At 58.2% G+C, this 16175-nt stretch overlaps 1 protein-coding gene across 4 annotated transcripts in view; it reads right to left on the bottom strand.

Moving 5' to 3' along the window:
• Positions 1–5231: 5231 nt before the first annotated feature.
• Positions 5232–16175, bottom strand: part of FBLN2 (fibulin 2) — a 59654-nt gene continuing 48710 nt past the window's right edge. For all 4 annotated transcript variants that reach the window (XM_040628403.1, XM_040628405.1, XM_040628404.1 and 1 more), the window contains 5 exons: positions 15823–15948; positions 13613–13729; positions 12992–13120; positions 8294–8417; positions 5232–6147 (listed from right to left, as the gene is read on the bottom strand). In XM_040628403.1, the coding sequence (XP_040484337.1) occupies positions 5790–6147; positions 8294–8417; positions 12992–13120; positions 13613–13729; positions 15823–15948 (854 nt within the window). In that variant the 3' untranslated portion in view covers positions 5232–5789. The remainder of the gene's footprint in view (positions 6148–8293; positions 8418–12991; positions 13121–13612; positions 13730–15822; positions 15949–16175) is intronic.

Below are 16175 nucleotides of genomic sequence, written 5' to 3'. Positions count from 1 at the left end.
ATCCCACGGTGTGCTGAGGGCCAGACACCCTGTGAGTCTCCAGACAGTAGGCATCTACCCAGAATGGAAGGGGGCCATGGAGTCACCTTGCTACCAGGTGGTCCCTGGTCTCCCCAAGAAGAGAGATGTGGGGGGGTTCTGTGTTCATCCCCGTTGCATTCAGAGGCACCGTGACCTCTATTTGTGTGCTCACCTGGGGTGGCCAGTCATGAAGACTGGCTAACATCACCCGGTTGAACCATTTTATCCTCTTGGTCAGTCATTCTGCTTCCCTTCCCTGGTAGAGGCTCACTCGTTGGCCTTAATGCATCACAGAGAATCTCCACACTCGTGCCCACTCCCTCCACCTCGCCGTCCACAGGCCTCTACCCAGAACCCTTGTCTCTAGCCACCCATTCTTTTCTTTCTAGGCCTCTGGCCAGATGGCCCGTCAATGACCACCACCCCCATAGTCCCACCTCAAGCCACTTCCCCTTCCACACAAAGTGGATGATGGGGTCACTGGCCACAACATCACCCACGGGGAAGATGTTCTGTCTCCTCTGCCTTTTAGGGTCACTTCTGGATGTGGCTGTCACGCAGGTGCCGTTTGTTTCCAACCTGCACCTGTCCCGAGCTGACCCGTCATTAACCAAGCTCTGGCATCGTCTTCCTCTTCCAGCGGATTCTAGAGAAACGTCCACCTGGCCAAAGGGGACAGGCTTGGTACAACAGCTCTGGGTGACACGGGATTGTGTGCCACCTGCCCACGAAGCCCACTCACGCCTCTGGTCCTGCTCAGACTCGATCCTGGACCTGTTTCCATCTCACTATGGACTGTGATGGACTCGTCCAACTTGATGACTGGGTGGGTCTGACAGACGCAGCTCGCAGTGGGTCGCTGCAGATGCACGGCCACATGGCGCCTGTGGTCAGGTGTGTGGTCCCCACGAGGGCCTCGGAACACGCCACACGCCATTTCTCAAGCGGTGGATGGCATGGCCTTGCTCTAGAATCCTGGGGGCCTGCACTGTGAATCCCCCCTCCCCGGGGTTTGCCCTGAGCCCAAGCAGCAAGGCTGCGGCATCACTGCCCACAGCTGCTGCGGCCGCTTTCCCGCTCCAGCCCCACTCCACGCTGGCAGCTTCCGTGACGACTCAGAATCAACCAGCATTTCTGTCCAGGCCACAGCAAGCCACTTTGGCAGTGAGTAGGCCCTATCCCCTGGGTTCCCTGCCTGGGTGTTACACCCCGTGTCCCCAAAAAAGTGCCCCCGAGTCAGTGAAGTCATGTTCATCCGGCCTCTCGTTCTGGCTCTGTTGGCCCAGCACCCTCAAAATCCATCTCAGGGGAGCTCCCCTGGCTCTCGTCATCACCTGCCACATCAGTTTTGCAGTTCTCGGGTGGAGAGTCTCTTTCCTTCCTTATCACGCCCAGCACCCCTCTTGCCAGGTATTGGTGCTTTAACCCTAGTTATCAGCCTGGCAGCCAGGAGGAGGCGCGAGCAGCTCCCGAGGGGCACCTGGGGCCCTGCAGGGTAGTGGCAAGGCTCCTCTGCGTCTCCAGATGTTCCCCTCTATTTTCAAGGTCTCAGGTGTCTCACCCTGGGGCCTCTAAGTTCCCATGACTGATCCTGGCTGAGCAGCAAATGTCCCTAGAGCTCCGTGACTCCCACAATCAACCTCCCGCCTGCCCCCCAGGCACGCCTGCCCTCCCCCTGCAGGAGACAGGGACCTCTGTAAGCTGCCACTGAAGGGCTCTGCCTCACCCCAGCCACTACCCCAGAGTTCTCCCCGTCCCTCCACAAGCCAGCACAGCTCAGCGGTGACCATGCACTTCTGCGTCTTTGTAAGCATTCGTCCCTCGCAGTCTTCAAATGCGGGCATCCCTGCCTCTGCTGTAGCAACCCCTCCACCGGGACAAGCCGCTCGGGTGAAATCGTTGGCCATCGTGCTGCCACCTCGGGCCAGGCGCCGTGCGTGCCCCAACCACCGACCAGCTCCAATACAGACTCTGGACTCCAATGGCACAGGTGAGCCTCCCTGTTGGGTGATCCTCTGTGGGGGTTATCACACATCGAGCGTGGGAGGAGGTAGGAGCCTCCGGGACTCCACGGTGAGAGCGTAACCGGAAACCACATTTAGACCCTCCTGGATTCTGCCCTACGTGTCTCTTCCCTTGGCTGATTTTGATTTGTATCCTTTGCTCTGATAAAACTGTAAAGGGGCGCCTGGGTGGCACAGTCATTAAGTGTCTGCCTTCTGCTCAGGGCGTGATCCTAGCGTTCTGGGATCGAGCACCACATCAGGCTCCTCTGCTGTGAGCCTGCTTCTTCCTCTCCCACTCCCCCTGCTTGTGTTCCCTCTCTCGCTGGCTGTCTCTATCTCTGTCAAATAAATAAAATCTTAAAAAAAAACTGTAAAAAATAAGTAAGACACCTTCTTCAGTTCTGTGAGTCATTCTAGAGAATTACCGAACCTGAGGGTGGTCACGGGACCTTGGAGTTGGCAGCCACCTGATCTGACGTGTGCCTGCAGTGTAGACGGGCACAGTGGCCGAAGCCGACATCCCTTCCAAAGGTGGAAGAATGGAGTACAGATCGAGAAAAAGGAGTTGCAGCTGAGGGTGAAGAAATGAATGGGTTATGCAACGACAGAAACCCACTATTCTATTTATCCGGCCTCACATTAACATCGCGGGAGAGGCCTGGAGGAAGAAATGATACGGTCTCTTAGCTCGATGATACCAGACGGGGGAAGCCTGGCCCTCCCCTGCCTTTGGAACCTGACACGGTTGAATGGAAGGTACAAACCTGAGCGGCCCCAGGAGACATCTAGTCATACAAGAGACAATGGGCTGGACGAGGTGCTAATGATGGCGTGGGACCCAGTCTCACTCTCCAGGCGACACCCGCCTGCTGCGGCACTGTGGGTAGGTCTCCACGCGGACACCGATGGCCACGGCCTGCGTAAGCTGCAACACTGAGTCCAGCCTCCTCAGGACGCAATACTGCCGGCCTGAGAAAGGATGGATTCGGCTAACCACTAGCTCACGTGTCTGCTAAAGAGCTCTGCATGAGTTCACCGTAAGGTACGCACAGCAGCAGATCGGAGAAGTTACGCTGAACACAGAGGCCCGAACGTGAGGCTTTCCACCATCAGAAAGCCTCGGCCGGGCCAGGGGGCCAGAGTCCCCCTCACCTGAAGGCAGAGCTGCCCTCTGCCCTCGGCTCTGGGAGGTGAGCTCTAGGCCCCTGGAAGGTCCTGACAGGACTGGCTATGCGTGGGGAGTGGGGCGGTGGACAGTCTGATAACGTGACTGAGGCTGGGGGCTTTGGCACATGCGGTATCCACTCGGAGCTGCAGGAGGGACCGGACACCATGGGTCAGCCGTGCCGGCAGTCTGAGCAAGCTTGAATCAAAGTGCTGGACACCGAAGGCTTCCTCGTTGGCCACACTCTGCGTGAACAGACACACCCATCACACCAGGAAAGGGGCACATCCTGGGGACGTGCACCCCTCCTTTCTGCCCTATGCATAGGATTTTAGTTTGTATGCTTTCATCCTAACAAAACTGTCATCCTAAGTTTGGCGCTTCCCCGAGTTGTTCAGGTGAGTTAACGAACCTGAGGGGGGGTCAAGGGGACCCCCAAGTTTGTGTCTAGCGTCCGGAGTGAGGGCAGTCTTATAGGAACTATTCCCGCAAACTGTGGCTTGCCAAACTTGCAGACATGGAACTCTACAATCACGGAACCTTAAAACCTCTGAAGTGTGAGAAAAACTCACTTTCCAAGAGCCTGCAGGCACCAAGCTGGGTGCCGGATGTGTCGCTCGTTCCGGTGGGACAGCGGCCCCGTGAGAGAAAAATCGTGGGCACCCCTGTCCACTGATGAGGCAAGTGAAACCCAGGGAGGTGATGTCACTCACGCGAGGTCCCACAAGGAGTAACCCTTGAGCTGGAGGAAGAAGCCATGGCTGTGTAGGCCAGAGCCAACCGCCACCAGCCAGGTGCCGCCCCGTCCCCTAACCTGCCTGTTGCATGGAGGCCTGGTCCCCACTGGTCCCTGCCTGGTAGGCGCTGATGCCTGACATCGTTGCTAGGTCCGTTTTCCCCACAACCAGAGAACTAGAAGGAAGAGAGATAGCCAAGGCAGCGGGAAGGAAATCCTGGCTCCTGCTACACGGCCTTGGGGACAGTGCCAGGGAGGAGCGGGGTGGGGAGAAGAGGCCACGAGACAGCGGGGCCGCCAGGCTTACAGCAGCAAGTTCCGGGCCTGGCTCCTTCCCGCTGCTAAAAAGTTCTAAATAATCGCCACATCTTAAATTGGAAGATTTTACATCAAAATGTAGTCTGGGAGCTTGTCTGGAAGAAAGAGAACCTCCCGCCACGCAGGCGCGGGTTCCCAGGAGGCGGCAGGGCTGGAGCTGGGTCCTGCCTCCTCCTCTTCCCCGGGCACGCGCTCCCGGTTCACCACCACCCCCCGCGGGCCGCCGCTCTCCACGACCGACCACCACCCTCCAGAGCTGGTGGTGCACGCGCACGTACACACACACTGCTGCGTCCTGACACGGGTCCTCCCCCTCCAGGTGTGCAGCGCTGTGAGACTGGCCAGTCTGGCTTTTCAATGGTGGCTGCCGCCCACCCCGTTCAGTTCACGACTCCCAGGGTCACATGCTGCCTGCATCGGAAACCCACTGGCTCAGAAAAAGAGCCAAGGGGAGTGGCAGCATGCACGTGGGGGAGACTCAGCCTGGGGCCCGGGCGCCCGTGCGACCTTGCGCCTGTCCCTTCCCTTCTCAGCCCTCCTCGTCTGCTGCAGCCTCAAAGCCCCAGAAACCTACACGGGGGAAGGGAAGATGAACTCTCTCATCCTTCGGGGTCCTGAGTCCTCTGTCTGGCCTCAGTTTTCAGGCCCCAGTGACCAGGACCCGTACTGGAGTCTCCGGATGAAATCCAGAGTGACAAGCCAGCCGGGTCCACCTTTGGGGAACGAGAAGGAGGAAGCGTAGTAGTAAAATATGAGGAAAGGAGCTCAGAGTTAGCACGCGTTTACACCGCGATCCCTTCACCCCAAGGGGAGAACCTCGGGTCAGAGCTAATTCCTTGAACAGGACATCAAGGACGGTCTTGATCAACAAAGGGATGTGGTGTTCCGGCCGGGGAGCCCTGCCTGAGCCCTGCCTGAGCCCTGCCTGAGCCCTGCCTGAGACATGCAGGTACCCTCGGCAAACACAAACACTTTACAAAATGAGGGCTGTTTTCTTGTCTCGTTTTTTTACTTTATAACCCTTTGGTACTATTTGAATATATTTTTTTGCAATGTGTGCATACTACTTTTATAATTAAACAAAAACACTTAAAATGATTTTTTTTAAAAAAGGAAAAGAACTAATCACAGTGGAATATGAAATGGAATATCAGCTTTGGGGACAGGTCACTCAGTTAAGTCCAAACACCCCAACGTGGTCGCTGTATTTCCAGTCTTCGGCCCTCTGACTCCACCCACGGAGCACCTACCCTGACCTTGAACTGCCCTCAAAGTTTAGGCACACTTCCCGTTGCCGGGCTCCCTCCCGTGGGGCGGGGCACAGGAGAGGCCCAGGAATCCAGGAGGAATCGGGTCAGCAAAATTAAGTTAGTTTACAGAGTTAGAGTAAAAACCGCCACCATCACCCGGCCCCACACATGCAGCGTTCTCCCCACACGCAGAAAGGCGTGCGCTGGCAGGTGGCACAGGTTGGCGCGGGGACACCGCGGAAGGATCCCGGGGTTCCGCGGCCCCCCAGGGTGCTCGGGAGGGTGCGGGCGCCTCACAGCGCGAAGGTGGTAAAGAAGATGTGCATCTTGGCCAGGAAGGTGGTGACGGAGCCCTGTCGCCAGAGCTTCATCTCCACGTCCAGGGCGAAGTCCCGGGGCTCGCGCACCAAGCGCTGCAGGTAGACCACGCCGGTGTAGGCATTGAGCGGCCTCGTGCCGAAGTAGCCCTCCTCGTTGCCCTTGGTGATGGTGAGGGAGATGGTGTCGCCCGCGAAGACGGGCACCGGGCTGATGCGGAAGATGTGCGCCGGCACCAGGAGGCCCGTCTGGAAGTTGAGCTGGTAGTAGGTAATGCGTGCCGGCGAGTTCTGGCACTCCATGAAGTCGTGGCACGTGGTGCGCTCACACTTCCTGTGGGATAACGGGGTGGGGGGGCGGTCAGCGGGCCCGGGGCGCTTCCACCCATGATGTCCCCCCATCCTGGACACGGCGCAGGCCTCAGCGGCAGGCTCAGAGCCGGCTGGCCCAGCTCCGTTGCCAGCTCCACCCTTCGCAGCTTCTGCTAAGTCGCCTTTCCTCTCTGGGTCTCAGTCTGCTCACCTGTAAGGTGGGCTAACAGCCTGTGGTCTGGTTGGCTGCGGTGGGTTAATGAACATGGCTTCACACCGGCCTGGCTCGGCGCATCAGCGGCCCTTAGCCACACGTTCCTCCCACTCTTCTCCCTCCTCCCTGCGTTCTGACCTGCCTTCCTCCGCTTTGTTTTTACTTGCACACTCCCATTTGCACAGATTCCCTGGGCACGCTGTTTTGATTGTTTTCATCATTTTCCAAGTTCCTTTTCTTCCGTAACTGACTCTCTTTGGAGCGGTCTCCTCTTTGGACTCAGGCTGGCCTGCCCTTTCCCAGGGGAAGCCTCTCCGAGTACCAGGCTGTTGGCCCACCTGGAGCTCCAAGTCACCACTCCCTAGGAAGCCTCGAGACTGGGCCATGCCACATGACAATGACCATGAGGAGGGAAGCTCCCCATGGGGGTCTAAGGCCTTGATTTCTGAGCACAGCACCAACCTGTCCCTTCTTGGCTTATGGAGCCCCCGTCACCCGTCCGTCATTAAATCACTCTCCACAAGCTCACCGCTTGTGAATGCACGCTGCCCAGGCGCCAGGGCTCAGCAGCTCCAGAGGACCCTCTGAGCAGAGCTCCCCCTGGTGGACCACAGCACACAGCCACACGGACGGCACGACGGCAGCCATGCTACCAGCAACAAGTGGCAATGACGCGGCACTTACTCCACGCCAGGCACCGTGCCAAGCCCGTGCACCCCTTTACTCCTCTCGTACTCACACCTGCCCCAGGCGGGTGCTGCTCTCGCCCCCAGGTTCCAGACCAGGCAGCTAAGACCCAGAGAGGGGAGGTTCCCTGTCCAGGTCACCCAGACACACTTCCCTAAATGTCCCGACACGCATGCACATGGGTGTTAGGGTGTATGTGCCGGTGAAACGCGGCAAAGTGCCGCGGGGCAGCCGTGAAGTAGCAGCCACAAGCCGGGCCCAGCCAAGCGCGTGTGTGTGACAGCAGCGTCACGGGCACTCCGTGCTAGCGTCAGAAGAGGGAAGGTGGGCGCCCTCCACGGTCCTCAGAGCCAGCTGGGGGCACGGACAAGAGCTCTCACTTGACCCACTTCTATTGTCAAAATATTTTTATAAGCACGTGTTGCATTTGCAATTATAAAAACGTGAGTCTGGAAAATACCTTACACAGTAAAATAAAGTGGGAGACAACTGAATTATAGGAAACACAAGAGTGCTTTATGAACATGTATGTTTAGTAAAGAAAGGACAGGACATACGGTGAAATGCCAAGAGGTTATCAGTAAGAAGTGTGGTCACTGGCCTGTAAGATGGGGTCGGGTGTCCCACCTCCTGGTGGCCACACTTTGTGTGGTCAAGATATCCTCAGGGTACCCCTCACCTCTTGCAATGCTGGACTGTGTGGCCAGTAGTGCGGTATGTCACTTCTAACATTAGATTAGGTTAGGTTACAAAGGACTGTCACCTGCTCTCCTGATGACCCGTGCCGAGGGAAGCCACATCACGAGCAGCCTCACAGAGAGGCCCCCGTGGCAAGAGCTGCTGCCCAGAGCCACATGAGTGGGTGGCAGGGTCGTGCAGCCCCACTCGAGCCTTCAGATGACATGGCTCCAGGAGACTTAGAGAAGCCAGAACAACCCAGCCGAGCTGCTCCCGGCTTCCTGACCCTCCAAACCACATGATAATAACTGTTTGTCATGGGAAGGTGCTACGTGTTGGGGTAATGTGTTACACAACAGCCGCTAACTAGTATATTGTGTGTGTGGGGGGGGGATTGAGATTTTCTGCAAGTTGTCTTCCCTTTGTTCTCTGCTCTGAGCTTTCTGCAAGGTGTTTTTATTTTTACCCTGTGTGGTGGGTTAGACCACAGACCCAGCTGTCAGGACCTGCGAGGAGGAGGAGGGGTAAAGGCGGGCAGCCCGAGAAGGGTGCAGGGGTCCCTGGCCCAAGGCCAGGCAGGGGCACTCACGTTTCGGAGACCCGGACGTAGTTTGGAGGGCAGTCGAAGCGCAGGCAGCGGAAGCCGCCCCGGATGTTATGGCAGGTCTCGGCCTCAGAGCAGTTGTGGGTGCCCAGCGCACACTCGTCCAGGTCTGGGAGGAGGAGAAGAGGGTGATGACGGGGACCCCCCGCCTGGGGGCATTCATCCAAACCACCGCAGCCCACGCTGGAGGCCTGGGTCTCAGGGCAGCTCGTCTCAGCTGCAAGCACACAGCTCCCGCACCCCCTACACCACCCTCACCCACCGTGTCCATCCACATCCAGCAGCCGAGGACCTTGCTTTAAAATAAATCATCTGTCTCCCCTGAGGGCTTCCCATGCTCCCAGAATAAAAACCGAGCCCCGTCATGCACACTGCAGTGCCCCTCTGGCCCTTCTCTGAGCTTCTCTCCTTCCACTTGGGCTGCAGCCTACTGGATATCTCTGGGCTGCTCCAATGCCTTGATGCCTATCCCACCCCAGGGACTTTGCATATGCTGTCTTTGCTACTGAAACACTTTCCCCACAGCTTCCCATGGCTGGCTCCCTCTCACCTTCTGGGTCTCGGCTCAGGGTCACCCCCTGCAAGACACCCTCCCTGACCGCCCTGCAGTGGTCCCTCCCATTTTATTCTCCTTCTACTGCCTGTCCCGCTTGGAAGCACATGCTACTTTGTACGTCTGTTCTGTGTCCAACCTCCCCTTCCTCAGTGTGAGCTCCAGAAGGGCAGGGGTGTGTGTCTTTCTTGGTCCCGTGGTGTCCCGAGCACCTAGCAGAGTGCCTGGCACAGAACAGGTGCTCCACACATACTGCTGGATGGAAGTGTCAGACCCGTTACGTGTAAATACAGACTCTAAGATGCACAGCTACGGATGCCCCCCCACGAGCTGCATGGACATGCTCCCGCTTCCTGTGCACACTTGCACAGACAGGCCTGTGGTTAAGCACGCTCGTATGCTCAAGCATACTCACACAGACACACACACACAAATATCTGACAAGAGCTCAGAGAAGCAAACGTGTGCGTGTGCGTGCACAGGCAACCTGCAAGACAAGTAAGATCAAATAAATGGGTTCCAGAGACCCCTTCCATGAAGACTAGCTGCTCAGCTGAGGGAAGGCGGCCTCCAGAGGCCCCAGAAGCTGTCGCTGGGGTGAGGGGGGCAGAGCCTAGCAGGAGCTTCCCTGGGAGGCTTCTGGTTTCTTGCTCCAGTCCTCCACACTGACCCAGTTAAGGGATTTCTCCTCACTCAATCCTCATGCCAGGCCTGTAGGGTGAGGGTCATGGGCCTCCCCGGACACAGCAGGGAACTGAGGCTCAGAGAGGGGGACGGGCTCGCTCAAGGTCACACAGCAGTCAGCAGGCAGCTGGGGCTGGAAGCCAGGGATCCAGTCACAATGCCACACGGACTCCTTACAATAGCAGCGTGACAGGAACGACAGGCCAGTTATAACAGCAGCCAACTGCATCCCGAGTCCACCGCCTGATGTCTGTCCCATGCTCGGGGCCCTCTGCACTCATTAACTCATTTGTCCTCACAACCCACGAGGCAGGAACGATGTCACTTCCCATCCTCACATGCCGACTCCAGGCTGTTGGCCACCACCCTCTGTGGCGACAGACATTCACCTCTCCGAGCCTCCCTCCCTTTCCTCCTCTGCAAACTGGGTCATGACCCCAATTTCCCAGGGTGGCACAGAGGCGAGTGGGAGAAAACAGGGCAGTAGCCGGTGGGGCCAGGATGGGCGCGGTTGTTGGCGTGATGGTTCATTAACTGAATCCACATGAAGGGGGGGCCTCCTGCTCTTCCCCCTCTGGCCCCAGCGAGGACGCTTGGGCTGCCCACACTGGTGAGCAGGAAGTCCTGCCCCTGACCCCGGGCAGGGGTGTGGCGGGAATGGGGAGGGAGCTGCTTCTTGCTGTTTGCTGGCCCAGTGCTGATGGAGATGCCCAGAAGTAGGAGGGAGGAGGGCCAAGGGTCAGCACCCCTGCAGCCTGGCCTCACCATGCTCACGGGAAGCTGTCACAGGACGTCCCTATGGCCCCAGGTTCCTCGCCCCTCATGTCTGCGGGGTCCTCAACCCTGGAGCCTCTCTTAGAGAGATCAAGCCAAAGGGAGAGCTGGACAAGGCCATATCCTCAGGGGTGTCACTGCAGCCTCGGCTGAGACAGCCAAGCGCCAGCCACAACTCAGATGGGCGGGAATGGGTGACAATCTCAGCGCTAAGACTAACAGCATTGCTAAAAGCTAGCCCTTTGTGAGTGGACTGCTGATAAGGGCTTTACATACATTCAAAACAAAACAAAGGCAAAATTCAAGGTTATTTTCGGCGTGATCTTAACTCATATTATATTGTGTATATACATACGTGTATTTATATCGGCATGACGAGAGACTGGAAAAATGCATCAAGTATCAGCAGAACTTGCCGCTCAGTTCAGCTGAGGGGTTGGACGTTCAAGAAGCCCCTACTATGTGCTGGGCGCTGCCCTGCGTGCTGGTGAACGAGGGTCACGGCCCTGCCTGCATGGCGTGTGCATGCTAGGAGACACTACCGAGGCTCAATTCCTTCACATTTTTCTGTCCCATTTTTTTTTTAAACCACTGAAGAAGGATTTACTATGACATATTAACCGGCATACTCTGTTCTCCCACGGCTGTCCTCCCATCCTCCCATTGGAGCCACGAGACCTCCGTGGTTGGCCTGAGTCAGAACAGGACCACGGAGCACAAAAAGGGCCGCCGCTTAGCTCTGAAGGTCAGCGGCTGCAAACGTGGGCACCTCGGGTGACCCAGGAAGTGGACACGACCAGGCAGAACTTTCCTCCTGTGCTCTGTCCTTGTCCACTGGGTGCCAGCACAGAGACTTTTCCAGCAAGAGAGTGTGGAGGGGAAGCAAAGGCATCACATGTACAGTGGGGCCTCCCTCTCGCCTGACCTCCTGGTGGGGGCTGCAGCAGGAACTGGAGAGAGGGGACCTGGGCCTTGCCGGGGGAGGGGGGTGAGGGGGCAGAAGGGCAGCGACCCCCGGGAGGAGGACGTAGTGACCAGGGATGGGGCAAGCAGAAGCCGCTGCAGGGGCCCGGAGCCAGAGATCAGTGCTGGGGGCCAGCACCAGCGGCCAGTGCACAGCAGCCATGGCCCCGGGCCCAGGGAACCCTCTCTGGCAGCAGCAGAGACACTGTCAGCTGGCCGGGCAGCCCACAGACCCCAGAGGATGGGAGCCAGGGAGAGACCATCCCGGACCCGAACACGTTTTCAACCTGAAGCACCTTCAAGGGCAAAGTCACTGCAGGGTCTGACTGGGCCTCACAGCAGGGACCCCACCTGTGTTCTTCCATCAGGTGGAACAGAGCCTTGTTCTCCAAAATGAAATCCTATTCCAGGAACACAAAGCCATGCGTCCCACACAGCCCAGTTGATGGCGGGAAAAATCCTGACCTTTGATGGAGCCCGTACTTACTCTTTTTTAAACTAAAAAGCATAGAGAGGGCTTTGTGGCCAGCAAGGCCTGGGTCAGCTTCTGTGAGCCCACCGGGCCTCCAAGACCGTGATTTACCTGCGCTCGCTCGGAGTCTTTTCATTTATTTTTTCTTTGCATCAACCTGCAGTAAGGAATGCTTTTGCACTGGACTAAGTATACACATACGGACGGGAACAATCTGGATAGGCACGGCGCACCCTGGTCCACTCCGTGTCCACTGCACCCCACCTGATCCTACATTTTGTTCTTCACTAAGTAAAACACAAAAACACAAACCCAAAACCCAGCCAGCTGGGATCTACCAAAATGATCTCAGGACCCACTTACAGGTAGCGACCACCAGGCTGAACAACTGGTCTAACTTCGCACCCTGCCCGGCACCGACTCTGACCCCTGGGACTGCGGGAACACCAGGGCCTGCCCTGGCGGACCAAAGCTGCAGGGATCTCTGGACTCTTAGCCCCACCGTCTGGGGAAGAGTCGGCCACACAGGCCAGGAGGAGGGCAGGCGGACTGGGCCATGAAGCCCTGAGTGGTCACTTCTCGGGCGGGGTGGGGGGAATGTTCCTGTGTCCCACCCAAGTGGATTCCAGGTCTCTCCCCCTTGCTGGGATGGCTTGCCAGGGCTAGAATCTGGTGGCCTCAGTAAGTCCCAATGGAACTGAACTTAGTATCGTGACTCCCCAACATAAAAGGAAAATTAGATGTCACAGAACCTGGACCCCATTCAGGGAAGTAGTTGCAAACTGCAAAAACAGGTGACTGCCCGGCGGGTTTGTACACCCGTAGTGAGGGGAACCCCGTGCAGCCCTACCCAGCTCCACACAGCTCCATCTGGGACAATATCTGCACACAAGGCTGGCAGGTGCAGATGCTTCGGGACAGACGCCGGGACCCGAGGCTGCTCCTCAGGTTCCCCACTGGATAGGTCTCCTGTCTTTTAGGACCACCCCTCAGGATCCCTGTCCCCCTCCTAGGAGAGCGTTCATAGCTGAGCCTAAGCCTGGAAGATTAGCCCAAGCTGAGTCAAACAGCAGAAAGACTGTCTCCTTCCTCAACCCAGGCATAGACCTTGGTTAATATGGCCACCAGTGGCATCGGCCATTCCATGCTTATGTACTATGTGTAAGAGCTCCAACCACACAGCAAGCTGCTCAGAGCCTGCCCAAGACTCCGGCGGGGCAGGGACCCCCTTGCTTACCCTTGCAGGACCTCCCATTGGCCGTCACGGTGTAGCCCCGCTCCGGGCAAGCACACTGGTAGCTCCCTGGCACGTTGACACAGCGGAAGGTACAGAGGATGCCGGCGCCCTGAGCGCACTCGTCAATGTCTGTCAGAGAGAGGTTTGGCCCCTTGTGAACCCCTTATACCCGCAGGGCCCAGCCGGGACAGTCATCCTGCCCTGCCACAGCCCTGGAGCCTAGGGGCCCATTTTACCGAGGAAGACAACAGGGCCCAGAGAGGGANGTTGCCAATGGCCGCACTACAACATAGGACTCCCATTCCAGTGCTCATTATCTGGGGCTGCTCCATCATTAGTACTCTCAGTGCAGGGCCAATGAGATACCGGACTCGAGCTGGACAAGGTATGTAACCTCATCCTTCACCCCACTGAGGCCAGGACCATCACCTCCACTTTACAGAGGAGGAGCCTAAGGTCACATGGCCAAGGAGACTGCAGGGCTGGGAATCCAGCTCTAATTTGACGCTGAAGGCTTTGCGGGTCCCATGTGTCCCCGGCCCAGCAGGGAGTCTCTGGGAGCCTGGCACACGGGGAAGAGGTGCCTCTCGGGAAGGGGGCCCCCGGGCAGAGGAGAGGTACCTGTGCAGGTGTGCCCGTCCTCGGCCAGCTGGTAGCCTTGGCGACAGTAGCACTGGTAGGAGCCGTAGATGTTGGTGCACTCCTGGCTGCAGCGCTGGGCCTCACATTCGTTCACATCTGCGGCGAGACCGGCCTGTGGTCAGGGCCGAGTCCTCCCAGCCCGGCGAGGGCTGAGGTCCCAGCTTACCTAGGGCCTTATCTTGGGGAACCACTCATTCCAGCCTCTCTTAAGGGCCAGTGGGGAATGAGAGGCCCCGAAAAGGGCAAGGAGCCCACCTGGGGCAAGCAGCTGGGGCAGGCGCAGGGCTGGAGCTTGCTGGTGGGCTCTCGGCCTGCTGCCTGGAGGAGGCAGCCACAGATCCGGCTCAGATCTCCCCCGTGGGGAGCCAGACGCTGCTCTATTGAGAGTCCGTAAGAGCTGGGGGAGATAGCTCTGGGAGGCATCATCCAGGTGCTAACAAGGACCCCCTCAAGCTCTGGGGCCTCACCGGCCTGCCCTGATCCCCAGGCCTGGCTCTGCATGGGGCTGGGCGGGGGGGGCAAGAGCTACACGTGTGGGCATGAGCCAAACGGTGTGGGAGTTGAGTGAGTGAAAGATCAACTCATGGCTCAGATGGCACGTCCACCGGACTCTGAGCTCCTTGAGGGCAGGGACTTGGCTTTCCCTCATCCAACCAAGAAATGCCGAGCTGTTACAATGTGCCGAGCCTGTGCTGAATTTGGGGACTTGATCATGAACAAGACAGACAAAATCTCCACTTCATGGAGCTGCCATTCCCGTGTGTGTTGGGAAAGTAGGGGGAGGGGCTAAATGAATGAGTCAGATAACCAGTACGTCCCAGGTGCAAGTGCTGTGAGGAAAGAGCAGAGAAAGGGACGGGGAACATGTCTGGGAGGCTGCGGCTCTGCCATCATGTGGGCATCCGGGGGAAGTGTTCCAGGCAGAAGGCACAGCAAGAGCAAAGGCCCTGTGGTGAGAGTGTGCCTTGTGCCCTCGAGGGACAGCAGGGAGGCCGGTGTGGTCAGAGCAGAGGGGGCCAGGGGAGAGGAGCAGAGGAAGTCAGTCACATGGGGCCTGGCGGGCCACCATCTGACCCACGTGCAGGCCTCAGAACCTCTCAACACATACAGCGTTCACACAAAACGAGCCACCACCTCCCCTACTAGCCACACTGGTTTCATCTCTGGGTCTCTGACATCCAGCCACGGACGGCGCAGAGCAGCCGCCTAAAGCAGGGATGGTGGCGGCGAAGGTGGAAGGGCCCAGAAGCCAGTGAATGAGCTACGCCGCACAGCGATGCCTGGGATGCCAGGCCCGAGCCGCAGCTCACTGCACCCAGCCTGGCCTGGAGGAGGGGCTCAGATGAGGGAATGAACGTGATGAGGTCTGTTCTGGGGGGCCATCCAAACTGCCCTTCGAGGCAGCCAGGCCTGCTCACACTGCCTTGCCCCGGGCGGGTGCTGTCCCATGGGAGGGCCCGTCAGGGGTCTCCGCAGACTCCCCTCCCCAGGAGGGAAGGAAGGAAAGCGCCTCCAGGCTGGGAGGGGCTGGAGACCCACATCCCCTTCCCTCACCTACCCCCCGACCTGCGGACAGGGTCCAGCCCATTCATATGCTTGGTTTAACTCACTATGTTTTTTAGAAGTTTAAATCTATTGTATCATGTAAAAAACAGCAGATTTTACATAGATAGCTGCATTTCTAGCACCTAGAAAACCAAGAAGATCGGGTCACCCTGGACCGGCACTGCTGGACGGCACCATCTCCAGGGGCTGTGTGGCTGCCATTCCCGTCTTGATGGCCACTGGGCTCTCCCCCTGGCCATAAGCCTGATCTCAGGTTTCACTCACTTCTGTTCCTCGCCCGGACCCCCAGGCTGAGCAATCACAACCAGGATCAGAACCTACTAAGGGGCCGAGGCTGGGCTGCCATCCCCGCCTGAAAGGAGCTCCTGTCTGCGGGTGCAGACGATGCAGAAACCCAGCCCCTCTGGTGTGGTGGCTGGACCCTGGGCCCTCTGGGAGGGCTCCTGGCAGGAAACAGCCGGAGCAGCTGAGGCCAGGGAGGGTTTGCACAGATGGAGAGGTCGAGAATTGGTGTGAGGTAGGGATGGGGCTGATGAAGGTATGAAGCTAGGGGCTGGCAGGGCTTTGGGCTTTTTACATGGTGGTTACATCTGTGTGGGGTCAGAGGTCGGGGTCAGCGGTACCTTCACAGCGCTTGCCATCCGCAGCCAGCAGGAAGCCGGTGGCACAGGAACAGCGGTAGGAGCCCAGCGTGTTCTCACACGTGTGCTGGCACAGACGGCCCGGTGAGGTCCAGCACTCGTTCACGTCTGCGGGCGGGTGGCAGGCAGAGGGTGGGTGGCCCATAGGGAGGGCAGAAGGCACCTGGGATCCAGCTCCCTCCACCCGCAGGTAGAAGAGGGGGCTGGGTGAGGACGGGGACACAGAGACCAAGAAGGAGAGACAGGGAGGAACCTGGACAGGGAACGGGAGAGGCAACAAGACCAGGGGCCAAGGAAAAAGGCAGCAAGAATGTTGGAAGGAGGCTGGAGGCAGA

The sequence above is a fragment of the Ursus maritimus genome, unplaced genomic scaffold (assembly GCF_017311325.1).
Source record: "Ursus maritimus isolate PB19 unplaced genomic scaffold, ASM1731132v1 scaffold_14, whole genome shotgun sequence".
Classification (NCBI taxonomy): Eukaryota; Metazoa; Chordata; class Mammalia; order Carnivora; family Ursidae; genus Ursus; species Ursus maritimus.
Note: the sequence above shows the minus strand (reverse complement) of the source record. Positions and strands in the feature narration are given on the sequence as shown.